At 47.1% G+C, this 14,990-nt stretch overlaps 1 protein-coding gene across 3 annotated transcripts; it reads right to left on the bottom strand.

Annotated features, from left to right (window-relative positions):
• Window positions 1–1,465: 1,465 nt before the first annotated feature.
• LOC101708940 (interferon-gamma-inducible GTPase 10-like) lies at window positions 1,466–10,133 on the bottom strand. 3 transcript variants are annotated; one of them, XM_021242017.2, is made up of 3 exons: window positions 9,824–10,107; window positions 6,088–6,245; window positions 1,466–3,268 (listed from the first exon to the last, which is right to left on the bottom strand). In XM_021242017.2, the coding sequence occupies exon 3, from the start codon at window positions 3,245–3,247 to the stop codon at window positions 1,970–1,972; it is 1,278 nt and encodes a 425-aa protein (XP_021097676.1). In that variant the 5' UTR covers window positions 3,248–3,268; window positions 6,088–6,245; window positions 9,824–10,107; the 3' UTR covers window positions 1,466–1,969. The 3 variants fall into 3 exon arrangements, 2 of the variants coding, with proteins under 2 accessions (XP_021097676.1, XP_004836735.1); XR_002388409.2 differs by lacking the exon at window positions 1,466–3,268 and adding an exon at window positions 3,276–4,283 and having other exon boundaries at window positions 9,824–10,133; XM_004836678.3 differs by lacking the exon at window positions 6,088–6,245.
• Window positions 10,134–14,990: the final 4,857 nt, after the last annotated feature.

The raw sequence follows: 14,990 nt of genomic DNA, 5'->3' as shown, positions 1-14,990 counted from the left end.
GGCGATACCCCGAGCCCTCCAGAGTGGTGCCCAGGCCTCTGAGAGCAGAAGCCCTGGTCCACCCAGGCCTGCTGCAGTCTCCAGGGCCTAAGCCAGACCTCAGCACGGCAGGCAGGGAGCCAGGAGCTTTACTGACAGAGGTGGAAGCCTGAAAACCCTTTCCCATGTATTCCTAGGCTTTATGCATGGGGATTCAGCTGTGTTTGAAACAGGTCTCGTCAAACCCAGGGAAGTAAAAAGATTTAAAGTGTGCTAGGTACATGTACCAACTCTCCAAGTTGCATGTGATCACTATGTTTTGCAAACTTGTACTGATAAAAATAAAAAATTAAACCCCGAAGGAAGGCACATTGTTGGGGTAAAGCAGCTCCATGACTAGTGACTGTTGGCGTCACCTGGGGGAAGTGTGCTGGGGCAGCGTGCAGCACAGTTCAAAAACGAGACTCACCCTGGGGTGGTGAGATGGGGGCTCATGTAGGGGCTCCCTGGACGCTGGGCCAGCGCCCGCCACTTCCCTGGAACGGAGCAGAGACCGGAACCTGGGTGAGACAGCTCAGCCCCAGGCAGAGGTTTGTGTCGGGGGGCTTCACGCACCGAGCACATGGGCTGGGGGGACTTCTGCCTTCTCACCCTGCCCCGGCCCCAAAGGACTGGAATCCCTAAGGGCCCTCTCCCTGTGCAAAGGGAGCGTGTGCAAAGGCCTTACTGCTGTTTTGTACTCCCTGGGGGCTCATAATACCTGCTTGGGGCTGTTTGTTAGCAGTCAGGTGCTCATTACCTAGATTATTTTTAATTTTTAAAAAATTTTCCTTCCACACAGAGTACTGAACACAGGGCCTTTGCTCTGAACTATATCCCTGGCACTTACATTTTTTTTTTACTTGGAGACAGGGTTTAGCTAAGTCACTAAGATGCCAAGGCAGGGCTCAAACTTGCGATTTTCCTGCCTCAGCCTCACAGAATCCTTAGAATACAGGTGTGTGCCAACATGTCTGGCTGCCCCAATTTTACTGCAGTATAATTAACACACAAAAATATACAATTAGATGCGTTTGGCCATAGACAATTACGTCTTTAGGCCTTGGGAAATGTTAACATTTTAATTGCATCTTTTCTTCTGCATTTATTGGTGGAAAGATAATACAAGAGAAAGTTCTCATCAATAGTTTGGTTACTCAGCAGTCTGCACAGGAAAAGCAAGCTCATTAGTTCCACATAAAAAGCGGGATGAATGCTCAACCACTGCCTCATATACCAGTTTTCAAAATAATTACTGTGTTCCTTAGCATGCTTTAGGGTTAACCGAGCATTTATTTCAGTTGCACTGTGACCTTATCTATCCCTGCCTCTCTATCCAGAATCATCCCTTCCACTAATGAAACAGGACTTAAAGAAAAACAAGTCCTTCCCAGCTGTGTTGGTGACTTTTCTCTCATTGCTGAGACAAAATACCCGACACCCAGAGTTAAAGGGGAAAGGTTTATTTGGCTCACAGTCCATAGAGGTTTCAGTCCATAATCGGCTGGCTCTAAGCAGGGCGGCAGAGGGGCAACAGCTCATGGCAGCAGAAGACAGGAAAAGCAACGAGAGATCTTACCAGCGTCTTCCTGCCTCTTTTACCCCATCCAGACTCCCAGGATTAGGGTGGTGCCAAACTAATCACTCACATGTAGTGGTTTAGTAATCACACTCCTGAATCCCAGCATCACCCATTCCAGGTTCAGCCACCTCCCGAAAAGAAAGCCCCGCCTCATCCACATGGGGGGATCGAACCACAAACCTTGGGCCAGGCTTGGGCCGTTTCACCCACATCCCCCTCTCCTCCATAGCAGTAACTCCTTGTTGTGGTACAGATAAAACTGACAACTGTGTCCTGTTAACAAAGTTCATGACACTCTGTTCTCATATGATTTCTAAGACACTGGCTTCTTTCAAGGCAAAGTTACAAAATTGTCGGCCCTCACTTTCCCTATTTGCTGTAGCCCTCCTCAGAGCCCACAGAGTCACCAAAGAGATCTTCTTTCTTAAGGAGAGCTTTCGCATCACTTGCCACAGTCTCAAGGAAATAATAATGCAAGTAAAAGGTCTTTGTAAAGTAAAGGCCAAGACCGATGGGTCCTATCATGACTGAAAGAACCTTCTCAATGTACTGTTTCAACATTTCCCATAAGGATTCCTTGGTCTCCGCTGACAGCAAGTGAGGAGACTGAAGGTTTGCCTTCAGGTGCTCCACAGACACATGCAGCTCCCTGGCCATCTGTTCTAGTGATGCGTCATCCAGCCCAAAGTAAGACCTGTAGCGGGTTAAGGTCTCCTGCAGCTTCCCAATATCATTGTCACTGAAGAGGCCCATGAGAGGGATGGCTGCCCATACTCCAGCCTTCAGGGCCTCCAGCCAGACCTTCTGCTTCAGGGAATCTCGCTTCTGATCAATGGCAGCTTCCGTAACGCTGGGCAGGCACAGCATGAAGATGTGACGCTTGTGAGCTGGCAGGTCCCTCAGAAGGGTATTCTCCAACTCAGGGAAGTCGTAGTCAGACCTATCAAGGCTGGAAACTAAGAAGACTTGAACAGCAGTCACATTAGCCCTCTGCAACTGTGTCAGACAGTCTTTGTGCATTTTTTGCAGGACGTCTTCCTTATTAAAGGTTGTAGGTTTAGTTCTTTGCTCACTGTTTAATTCATTATCGATTTTTGTTCGAACAAAATAGAATTTCTTATTCATTTTTGCAATGGCTTGGGCTAATTTTGCATCATTATCTTTGAAGCGTGTGGCAGAAACGACCAGGAAAAAGTCATACTCAGCAAACTTTACTTCCTCCAGATATGTTTTGGGAGGGAAGGTGGTGGACCCAAGGCCAGGCAGGTCCCATATGGACACACTGGGAAACACTGGGTGTTTGTATTCAGTTCTGACCATGGTGGTCTCCGTTGGCCCAGTGGCAGCTGCACCTTCTTCTTCATGCCCCACGCCCCGCAGGGCATTTATCAGACTGGATTTTCCTGTTCCACTCTCCCCTGTCACCGCGATGCTCAGCGGAGCATTCTCTATGTCTTTCAGTGCAGCACTGATCACAGAAACTGCTTTCTGAACATCTCCCCGCCTCAGGTGGTATTCAATCAAAGTGTGAATTTCCTCTGAGAGGATTTTACTTTCCATCTTGAAATTTTTGAAATACTCATCAAAACTGGAGGCTAAATCACCATTCTGTGTATTGGAAGATGTGGAGGAGAAGATCTGGCCCATGGCTGTGAGCAGTCGAGGGCACTAGAGGAAGGACACAAGGAGAAGGCCAAAGTTAACTCTGCAGGGAAGACCTTGGATTTTCCCTTAAGACAAAGCAGACTCATCCCCAGGGCCATGTTATAATGGGCAAAAATCTTCCCTTTCTGTTCACAGGCGTTGCCAGGGGCTCCTGGGCTGGCTGCAAACTCAGCCCCACCCAGGCTCTTTCTTTGCCTTGGACACCCCGGCTCCTTTGGGAATGCTTCATGAACTGCAAGGTCTGTGTTTCCATCCCACTTTCCTGGCCCTTACACTTTGTTTACATTGTTTTAGCTATTTTTCTTGTTAGGAAAATCATGTTTCCTCCTGGTGGCCATCTGAAAAGGCTGCAGTAGATGGACCATCACTAAACCGCTTCTGACCTCTAGTGTGACAGCGATGCTTGGCTTCACTACACAGCTACGCGCATCAAGACAGTGAGACGGGCAGTGTGAAAGGAGAGAGAGATGGACCAGTGGAGCCGAGGAGAGCCCAGAAATACAGCCACACACAGTCCACCGATCTGAGACAGAGATGCAAAGGAGAGCCATAAAGCACAGAGAGTCTTCAGGAGAAGCGCTGCACCACATCCACAGGTCAGCGGGTGCAGAGGTGTGGAGCCGACTTTCTTCACAAAAATCAAGTCGGCTCATAGACTTATGTATTACGGGCAAAACTGTAACATTTCAAGAAGAATGTATGGCGATGTTTTGAGATACAATTCCAAACCATGCATGACAGATATAAGTGATGAGGTGGACTTTGCCAAAATGAAAAAAATTCTTTATAAAGGACAGTACCAAGAGAATGAAAGATGGCTCACTGATTGGCAAAACATATTTGCAAGTGCCCTGGGGGTGGCGGTGTACACCTGTGATCGCAGCACCGTGGGAGGCTGAGGCAAAGAGATGGGAAGTTCAAGTCCAGTCTGAGAAACTTACGAGACCTTGTCTCAAAATCAAAAATATAGGGCCGGGGATGTGGCTCAGTGGGAATGCTCTGGATTCAGTCTCCTGCACTGCAAATTAAAAAAAATGAAAACACTCACTTGATAAAGGTCTATAGTACAAAACAGAGATCTCTAAAACTGAACAATGAGAAAATAAGCAACACGATTAAAAATCGGGACAAGGACTTTAGTACACACCTCACCAGAGAAGATGCAGAAGCCTAAATGCACGCTGCCTCATATGCTGTGAGGGAAATACAAAGGAAAATAATGGCGAGAAACCGCTATAGCTCCATCGCAATGGCAGCAGTCTGGACAATGACAGCAAGAAATGCTGGGAAGGATGTGGGACGGCAGGACACTTCTCCACTGCAGGTGGAAATTCAAAATGGTACATCCTCTATGCAAGACAGTTTTGCAAATTTTTACAAAACAAACATGCTTAGCATTCAGCCTTCTTGATATTTACACAAAATATTTGCAAACTTTTCTTTACACAAAAACTTGCAGGTCAGCATTTCTAGAAGCTTTATTCATTATTACCAGACTTTGAAATCACCTAGGATGTCGTTCAGTAGGTGAACTGTTTAATAGGATGGTGTTGTGCTGGACAGCAGAATACTATTTAGCAGACTAGAGAAATGAGGCGTGAAACCATGAAAACATTTGAAGGAAGCTAAACCTTATAGGCGTATTTCTATATGAAAGAAGTCAAAAGACTACATATTGAATGATTCCAGTTCTATGAGATTGTGGAAAAGGCAATTACGGAAACAGGTGAAAAAGTTGAAATACCGGTGGTTGCCAGGGTTTGGTGGGAGTGAAAATGCACAACCTAGAGGGATTCTAGGGTACTGAAAATACTTACTGTTACAGTTTATATCTAGATATTCCTCCAAAGCTTCACGTGATCATAGGTGGGGGTTTGGGTGGTGATTGGATTGAGGGGAGTTTTACTCCTCAGTGGACTGTTGTGTTTACAGACACATGTGACTCTGGGAGATAAAGACTGTTCAGGGGACGTGGGTTATTTGGACCATGGACTGCCATGTCCCGAGCTCTTTCCCCTGTGCCATTCCACCCTGCCTGGCGCCAGTGGACTATGGACTAAAACCTCCACAAAGTGTGTGTCAAGGTAAAACTTTCCTCCTTTGAGTTGTGTCCCAGGTACTGTGTCTCAGTGATGAGGAAGCAGCTAGGACAGATTTTGGTGCCACAGAAGTGTGGTGGTTACTGTGACAGGACCTGCTCATGTGTTATAGAAGCTTTGGAATTGGGCTTGGGAGGAGCTGGGAAAGGTTTGGAGACGCTGGCTGGAGAAACAGCCCTAGAACTGTGTAAACCAAGCTTGATGGGAGATTCTGCTGAGTCCAGAAGGGCAGAATACTGATAAGAGAGCCAATGAAAAAGACTAGGCTTGGGCCAGGGATTTAGCTCAGTGGGTTTGCCACCTGCTGTGCAAGTGCAAGGGCCCAAGTTCAATCCCTGGTACCAAAAAAAAAAAAAAAAAAAGGAAAAAGACCAGGCTGGGGTGTTTCAGTGGAGAACAAGGACTCCACTGGCATGTCTACTCCAGGCCGTGTCATTTTTATCCTGTCCTGAAAATGTGCAGGAGACTGAGATTAACGGGTGGTGGACTAATTAATCCAGGGGAGGAAATTTCAAGGCTAAGGTTGAGGTGGTGGCATGGGTACTATTGGGGCTTTTAGCCAGCTCTGAGAATCAAGAGTAAAAGGCCCAGCAGAATGAGTTTAAATGTTGTGAGCTTCTCCAGCAAAGACGCTCCTATAAATTTGAAGCCTGCAAAGAGGGAGCGGAGGTGAGCTTATTTGCTAAAAAGATTGGCATTAAAAAGAACCAAGTACAGTGTTACCTCGGTTCATGAACTGAATTCATTCCACAGTTCTGGAAAAGACGGCTGCATTGCTGTTCATGGGGGAAAGATGGCCTTGGTCATGTTTGTCATCCCATGCAGAGTTTACAAGCGAAAACAAAATTTTTCCAAATGCTTCTGTTTCCAAATCAAGTTGTCTGCAAACAAAAGCCTTGATGAACTGAGGTACAACACAATACAAAGTTCTCCATGAGGGCATGGGAGGAATTTGAAAGAGCCCACCCTTCACAGACTCAAGGGTGGAAGAGGGAAAGGCTTTGCTTTCAAGAGAGCCCAAGGCAGAGTGTCGGCGGCCTACGGGATGGAAATGGATTCTACAGCCCTCAGCTCACCAGGATCCGCCACCAGGCACCCGGGGACCTCTGCACCCAGCAGCGAGAGGCAAAAGGGACCGATTGGCTCTGCTCCAGCTGGGCAGACCTTGGCAGCACTGACTCAGGCTGGGTTTAGGTGCACAGAGAATGTAAGAGTTGTGAGGTCAGGAAGGCTTCCATCCAGATTGCAGAAAAAGGCCTGTGAGGCCATGCAGTATGGCCCAGACGGCAGTGTGTGAAGCTGTGAGAGTGAGGGTGAAAGCGCAGAGGAGACCCCAGGAAGCTGGAAAAGCAGGAACACGCAGTGTCTGAGGAAAGCTCTGGGAGTGACCACAGCCAGGGCAAGAGAGAAGCCACGAGGGCAGGGCCCCCGAGCCTGCTGGAGCTCACATCTCTCCACAGCTGGCCCTGGGTGCTGCACTTGGAACCTGAGGATTTGATGTTTGCTCTGCTGGCTGTCAGTCTTGCTGCTGTCCATTCCTTTCTATTCCCCTATCTCTCCCTTTTGGTTTTGTTTTTTGTTTTTTGGTACCAGGGATCAAACTCGGGACCTTGGGCTTAGGAGGCGGGCAGCGGAACCACTGAGCTCCATCCCAGGCCCTATCTGGCCCTTTTGGAATGGGAATGTTTCCATTGTGCCTGTGTATGTTATAGGCCTTTAACGTTCTTTCTGATTTTTACAGGGGCTCACAGCTAAGTTTGCCTTGAATCTCAGAGGAGACTCTGGACTTAGCCTTTTCAGCAGTGCTGAAACTCTTAGGACGGTGGCAACTCTTGGAGATGGACTAAATGCCTTCTGTACAAAGGGATGCGCTCGAGTCTTCTGGGTGCGTGGGAAAGACTGCTATGGCTGTGTCTAGGAGCCCCCCAGATCGCAAGCTTTCATAGGTGTGGCTTTGGGAAGGTAAGTGGATCGTGGAGGCGTGGCACTCACGAGTGGATGAGTCCACTGATGTGCTGACAGCCAACTGTGATGTTGAGAGGCGAAGCCTGGTGGGGACAGGTGAGGCACGGGGGACGTGGCCCGGAAGGGTCCATCTCAATCCCTCGCCCCTCAGTCACCCACTGCTCCATGACCGCCATGCCCCCAAGCAGTTGTCCCCTGCCGTGCCCCTCTGCCATACCACCCTGCGGTGGAGGCAGCAGGCTATGGACTCAAACCTCTACACACTGTGAGCCAAAACAAACCTTTCCTCCTTCAAATTCTGGTGTTGGGTATTTTGTCTCAGCTATGAGAAAGTACCTGGGACATCCGATACGATGTGATTCTATAAGAGGGCTTACATGGCATTATACAGTTAATTATGCAGACCCTTGAATGTACCACTTCAACAGCCAGTCCTAAACTACCTGCTTATGCTGTGTCAGAGTAGGTTCACCTGTTGTAAGAAATGCGCCACTCGGGGAGGATGCTGATAATGAGTGAGGCTATGCATGTGAAGGGACAGCGAGTACCTGGAAAAACTCTGTGGCCCCCTTTACATTGTTCTCTGAAAGTATAAGTGCTTTAAAAGTTAAAGTAATAGAAAAAAGAGAGAACATGCAAGATTATCACCTTGGGACTTTCTAAGAGCCAGCGCACCTGACTGGTGGCCCAGTCCTCACCAAACTTCAGCTTCCGGTATAAAGGGTCCACAGAGAAGCGACAAGGGGACTGATTAGTGCAGAGAGCGTCACCGGTAGAAGACAAAGTGTGAGGAAAGGCTGCAGAAAGGGCTGAGGAGCTGGATGGAGTCAGGCAAGGCAGGTGCTCCCTCTGTCACTTCCTGATGTTGCTGGAATTGTCCTGGTTCTAGAGTCCCTGACACTTCCACGCCTTTGATAACAGTAGATGTAACCCTGAGGCAGGGCCCAGAAGGAGCCACATGCCCGGGACCAAATATAAGGGATGATGTGGAAGACCTGTGGCCTGAAGCTCGCAGAGAAAACATTAGTGATTTATACTACCAAGTGACACTTCAAGTCAAGTTGATGTCCTACAGGCTGAAGAGGTCCCCCGGCTACAAGTGTAGGATCAGATACACCCTCCAGGGCATCCTGGAAGTGACCTACCGAAGCCCAGGAGGACAGGACACAGCAAGAACAGCTTCAGAGAGGAAGTTCCTGGGCAAGCATCCAAGATCTGGTTTGGTGCAGCTGACCAGGGATGCAAGCAGTCTCCATGGAACTGAGTCCCGGGGAGAGATCTGTTAGCCCCTAAGGGGTGTGATGTCAGTCCTTCTGACTGCCCGCAGGAATTTTCTTCCCATAGATGAGAGGGGAAACCTTGAGTATCTGGCTGCTGCAACCCACTGCTTCGGGGAAAGCAGCCCGAACCTAGAGCCCTCTGGGAAGCAGGTGTGCCAACACAGAACCAGTAAGCCTGAGAGCTGGAGATTCACACCCAACCAGGGCCTCGGGGAGGACCGACTAGGAGAGACATCAGCCTCACAGGTGCGGCTTCAGAGGACAGCAGGGTGTGGGACACACGAGGGCGTGCCGATGTCTGCCTGAGACCGGTCCTGAGGAGCCGAGCAGACAGAGTGGGAGCCAAGTGACAGCAGGGAGAGAACACGTGGACATCCGAATTCTGTGTGCTGAGCACATTTCAACAAAATAAAATCCATGCCTGTTGTTCAAACCCCACAGATCGCCTTATGATGTAAGTGGATTTCTGTTCAATATTAGTTTTTATTTAACAATTAAGTTGTGGTAGCTGGGGCAGAGCGCTTTCTGAGACGCCTGTCCCAGAAAGTCTTAGAGCCATTCAGAGAGCACTCATGGAGTAGGAGAGCAGTGGGCGGCAGCGTGAGAAATACCTATGACTACCTTAGGAGACTATCTATACCGAAATCCTCATCTCACCCTTGTGGCTGTGCAGGACCATTAACATGGCTCTCACATCCAAATGAAGGATCAAAGTCACTGACAGGCTGTGAGATAAGGGTGGTCTAATCCTTAGCACAGCATGATCAGTGCTGGCTTCCAGGAGAATGCTATCTAACTGCAGAGCTCTCTGCCAAGAGGCAAAGGCCACACCCAGGATGTGGTGGGAGAGGCGCCCAGGGCTGGGCAGGGGGTACAGACCCCTCGGCAGCTCTGCCTGGGTTACAGTGCTGTGTTCTGACTGAGGGTTTAGATGTGGCACCCGGAGCTCCCAGTGCAGGACCCTATGCACTGACCCTGCTGTCTCTCCCGGACCCTTCAGCCATGCAAGGGGGACAGTTTGTGTGTGAGCGACAGAGGTGAAAGTGTCCAGACGCTTAGAAGTCTGAGTGCTTTATAGCTGTCCATGCACCTCCCCCTCCTCAGCTTTTAAATCCCTCACACCCCAAATCGAGCATCTAGGTCCTTCTAGCCTCAGACCCATGGAACTATCGATTCAGAGGCCTCTATTGATTCCAAAATATTTTCTCTCTCACCAGCTCCTTGTTGCAAACAGAATTCTGGTGCTGGAGTTCCGCTCCTACTTTTCTCCTAGAAGAGCTGAACGTGTGGTCGGTGGAGCCCCCAGCACAGGAAACACCTTCTGCCCACACCTGTCCTCTGGTCAGGGCAGCCGGGCTCGCGTGGCCTGCACACAGGAAAACTGTGCCGAGCTCACCATGGATGTCTGCCTCCTGTGAGGACTCTGAGGACTTAAATCATCTCTGGCTTCTGCCCTCCTCAGGCAGGAATCTGACAAACCACAGGGAAGGGAGGAGCCTCAAGCGTAGGGCACTGGGACTCCAGACCTAGAAAAGTGAAACCGAAATTCTAGAAGCTCCTCTTCCCAGAAACAGAGCCCTTGCTGGGCAGTGAAAGTGAAAGGCACAGTGGTCATGGTTTTTCAGTTTGGGGATACTGGTGAGGGGAGGACACAGGGGCCAGGACAGGGCTTCCCCGTGGCTGAGGAGAGGTCGCCCTGAGCAGGCTCCGGCTTCGGGCCAGGCGGGATCTGATCCAGTGGGTCCAGAACAGAAGCTGAGTCCTGGGCTAAGGACTCTGGCAGTGAGCGGAGTAAACAGCAGGTCTGGGCCACGTCCTTGACCCCAGGCACAGAGCTTCCAAAGCCCTGGCGTTTCCACTGCAAGGACTGTCTTTGTTAACTCACAGAAACCAGGAGACTGCTGTCCTTCCCCCTGAGGTGTGATTCTAGGGGCTCCCACAGGGCGGGGTCTGGGACGGAGCAGAGCCTCCCCAGCCTGTCCCGGGCGCAGACATTTGGCCCCTGAGCACAATGACCCATTTGTCACCTGTACACCTCCAGGGGGCCTTGGCTCAGGGGCTGTACCAACGCACTCTGTATCAAGTTTGGTGCAACCACTGGCCATGTGAGTGATGTCAGGCCCTTCTCTTTTCCAAGGGTTAACGTTCTCCACATCACAGCCATATATTCATTCCAGTGGATGGTGTTTCCAGTGACTAGACCCTATCCGAAAGCTACCCGGAAAGCCCGAACAAAGTTTTATAATACATATTATGTAGAAGATGACTATGATAAGTCAAATCAGCATGCCATGAACTGTGGGTAATTAATATCCTGAAAATAGCTAACCAGCCTAATGGAAAAAATGAATTAAAAATATACTTATTTAAAAAATAAGGCAGGTAGAAGAAAAAAGACAAAAGAAAAAGGAAAATAGCAAATAGGAGGACAGCAGATTTAAATGCTGGCATGTAAATAATAAAGAAGCACATTACATGTTGACAGGTCTTGGAAGGTGGCAGAGTAAAATCCAGCAGCCTATCACAGCCTCTATAGGACCAGTAACTGTGAAGTCTGGAAAACAATATAGCAAAGAAGAGAAAAAGAAAGAAAGATAGATAGATCCGCAAATCAAAAAGAGCCAACAGGAAAGCTAGAAATCAGAGAAACTGGAGAAATTGCAGACAACACAGGGAAAAGAACAAAGCAGTCTGGAATGCTAACTTGGCTCCTGAGGAGGAAGACTTTCCTTGAAAACACAAGGTAAGCCCAGAGAAGGCCATCAACCTCAGGCAGAAACAATAGACCAGGCCTGAAGCACCAGACTCAAAAACAACCCAGTTATTGTATGCTGCAAATACAGTGTGAGATTTTATTCTGAAAGTGAGTCTTACTTGGCAGGCTACACGGCAGCACCTACCATATTTCAGAGTGATTAATCAGGATCTGTGTTGCATACTTTTCCCATTGCTGAGACAAAATACCCAACACTCAAAATTAAAGCTCACAGTTTATAGAGGCTTCAGCCCATAGGCGCCTGGCTCTAAGGCAGGGTCATGTGGCAGAGAACAGTTCATGGTGGACTGAAGGTAGCAAAGCAACAAGGAAACAAATAGCATCTTTCTGCCCCTTTTATCTTATCCAGACTACCAGGATTAGGATGGTGCCAAACCAATCAGTGGACTGATTCAGTAATCACACACCTTTAATCCCAGTGTCACACACTCTAGATTCAGCCACCTCTGAGAAAGCCCTAGGACTGCATGAAGCTTTGGGAGGACATCTAGACACAGCCGTAACAGGAGCCATTGTGGGAAAGCGTTAATGGTTTAAGACTGAAATACTCAGAATCAGAAGCTACAGAACAACTACACTTCAGGGTTTCTGGGGTCACCCTACCACAGTGACTGGGTGGGAGGTGGCCACAAGGGACATTTGCAAAGAGAGGACAGTGAGTCATTAAACCCACTGAGAAGTTTAAGCAGTGGTGAGCCCAGGCTGGTAAGGATACAGTGGACAAGCTCAAGCCAGGAAAGACAGTGGCCCTGCCCTTCATGGTGAGTAGCCAGGTCCCTCCCATATGGTTTTCTGAGCAGGCTGAGTCTAAAAGCACTGGGATTAAGTACAGCAGACTTTGTAACCTTGCCCCTTTGGTTCCTACATCCACCACTGTGCTCGGCGGTCTGTTTGCTTTTCCCATCTGAAAACATGATCGAGGGAACACCTGGGCTTGCATGGTTGCCACAACCTGAGGTGTACAGCAGAGGGGCTCTGAAGCAGGTGGGGCACTGTCCTATCCCATAGGCTGTAAGTTAGACAGACAGAGTAGTGACTTCATGCGCATGGAGTGGCACAAACACTAAGAGCTGCTAGAGTGAACACAGCCCTAAGGGAGACAACACACCATTGATTGAACTTGCCTGGAAGGAAAGGAGAGGCAGGACAGCATACTTTCAAAAAAGTGGGTGTCAAAACAAAATAGAACTCATTATCCCTCCTCCGTACTTAAGGGTTTCCAATTGTTGCGGGCTCAGGTTAGAAACCACTTATTCAAACACACAGAAGAAATTTTTGGACTCATTGGGAGGGGGGGAGTTATTGGGGTATTTGCTTTTTTCTTTCTTTTGCTGTTTCTTTTTTCTTTTTCTTTTTCTTTTTTTTGATACCGGGGATCGAACTTGGGTCCTTGCACCTGTGCAGCAGGCGGCAAAACCACTAAGCGAAATCCCTGGCCCATACTTTTTAGATCTTTAGTTGGCTGTATGCTGTTTATTGTTGAATTCTTTTCTACCATCAGTGGTGACACAGTTGCATTTAGTAGATATTTACTGTATGTCATTACTGGTTTGACTTTATATTATTATTGCAGATCTCTATTCTATTGTCAAGGGTGATATAGTGGTAGCTTTTATAGCTTTTTATTCTGGTCAATATTCAGTTTATCTTTCTTTCTTTCTTTTTTGGTACTGGGGATCGAACTCGGGTCCTTTCGCTTGCTCAGCAGGCGTCGAAACATCAGTTTATCTTTCACTCTATTATTATTGTGGATTTCTTTGCTATCGCCAGTGGTGACACAGCTGTCACTATTAATTGGTTTTCACTGTTAAGTCACTGTCTGATTTGTCTGTGTCATCAGCATCGCTGTGGTTTGTTTGCTTCTCTTTGCATGGTGCTGGGGCTCAAGCCCCCAGAAGAAGGTCGGACACTAACATGATGGTCCAGTATGAAGCTGAGTATGTTGAGGAGGGGTGCAAACACCAACACCTAACCAAACACAAGGACATATCACAGGGAGACAGATTCTTACTAAAGAGGACTCTATAGCAGTGATTGAGTGTTTCTAACCCAAATGCTTTTCAACTTGTACCACAAAACAATAGAATGGTTTTTTTGGTACTGGGGATCGAACTCAGGACCTTGTGCTTTCGAGGTATGTGGCAGCACCACTGAGCTAAATCCCCAGCAAAACAATAGAAATTTGAGAAAGCAAGGCAACAAAATACCTCCCCAAACCCTTAACTCTCCAAAAGCTGATTTCATGGACACTGAAGTGAAGGAAGATACAGGCGAAAAATTCAAAAACTAAATGTCAGAAGAGCTCAAAGAAGAAATACATAAGCAAATTTATATTACCTTTAGCAAGCTTAAAGAGAATCTTATTAAGCAGATAAAGGAATTTACTAATAAAATGGTCAAAAAGTTTAAAGAATAAACAAACAATAAACAATCAAGTTAAACAAGACAATACAAGATATGAATGACCAGTTTGGTAAAGAAAAGCAAGCAAGCAGAAAACCAGAAAATTCCCCAGCAAGCATGAGATTTGATAAGAGCAAAATTACAACTGACATCACTGAAATCCAGTGGATTATAAGAAACTACTTTGAAAACTTATATTGCAATAAATTGGGGAACCTAGAAAAAAATAGAGAAGTTCTTAGACACATATAAATTATCAAAATTGAACCAGGAATATATGAAAATTCTGAACAGACCAATAATTGGCAATGTCAAAGGCAATGATAAAATCTTTACCAACAAAGAAAAGCCCAGGATCCAATGGATTCACCACTGAATTCTATCAGAACTTCAGAAAAGCTGCAATGAGCATAGTCCTCAAATTCTTCAATAAAATTTAAGGGGAAAGAGTACTGCCCAGCTCATTCCTGGATCCTGGCATTATCCTGATACCAAATTGGGACAAGTAATTAGCAAAAAAGAAAACTACAGGTCAATTTCCATAATGAACATGGATGCAAAAATCCACAACAAGATACTGGCAAATAGAAAGCAGAAAACCATTAAAAGGATCATACATTGTGACCAAGTTAACGTCGCTGCAGGGATGCAAAGATGGTTCTACATATGTAATTCAATAAATGTAATATATCATGTAAACAGAAGAAAGGACAAATACCACGTGATAATCTCAATAGATGTAGAGGGGCGGGGGATTTAGCTCAATGGTTCCGCCATGTGGCTCACAAGTGCAAGGTCCTGAGTTCGATCCTCTATACCCAAAGGGAAAAAAAAAGATTTCTTTTAGGGCCGGGGATTTAGTTCAGTGGTTGTGGCGCCTGCCTCACAAGCTCAAGGTTCCGGGTTTGATCCCTGGTACCCAAAAAAAAAAAAAAAAAAAAAAAAAGGTCCCATTCAATAGATGTAAATAGATGTAGAAAAAGCCTTTGACAAAATCTGACATTTATTCGTGATGAAAACCTTAAAGAAAATAGGAATAGAAAGAAAGACCTTATCTCAATCTGACAAAAGCTATTTATGAAGAACCCACTCCAGGTATCCTATTACATGGGGAAATACTGAAAGTTTTTCCCTCTAAAATCAGGAACAAAAGAAGGATGCCTACTCTCACTACTCCTGTTAAAAACAGTACTCAAATCTTC

Source organism: Heterocephalus glaber, unplaced genomic scaffold (genome assembly GCF_053883595.1).
Source record: "Heterocephalus glaber isolate CG9 unplaced genomic scaffold, H.glaber_assembly_v1.0 deba00001606, whole genome shotgun sequence".
In the NCBI taxonomy this organism is placed as follows: domain Eukaryota; kingdom Metazoa; phylum Chordata; class Mammalia; order Rodentia; family Bathyergidae; genus Heterocephalus; species Heterocephalus glaber.
Note: the sequence above shows the minus strand (reverse complement) of the source record. Positions and strands in the feature narration are given on the sequence as shown.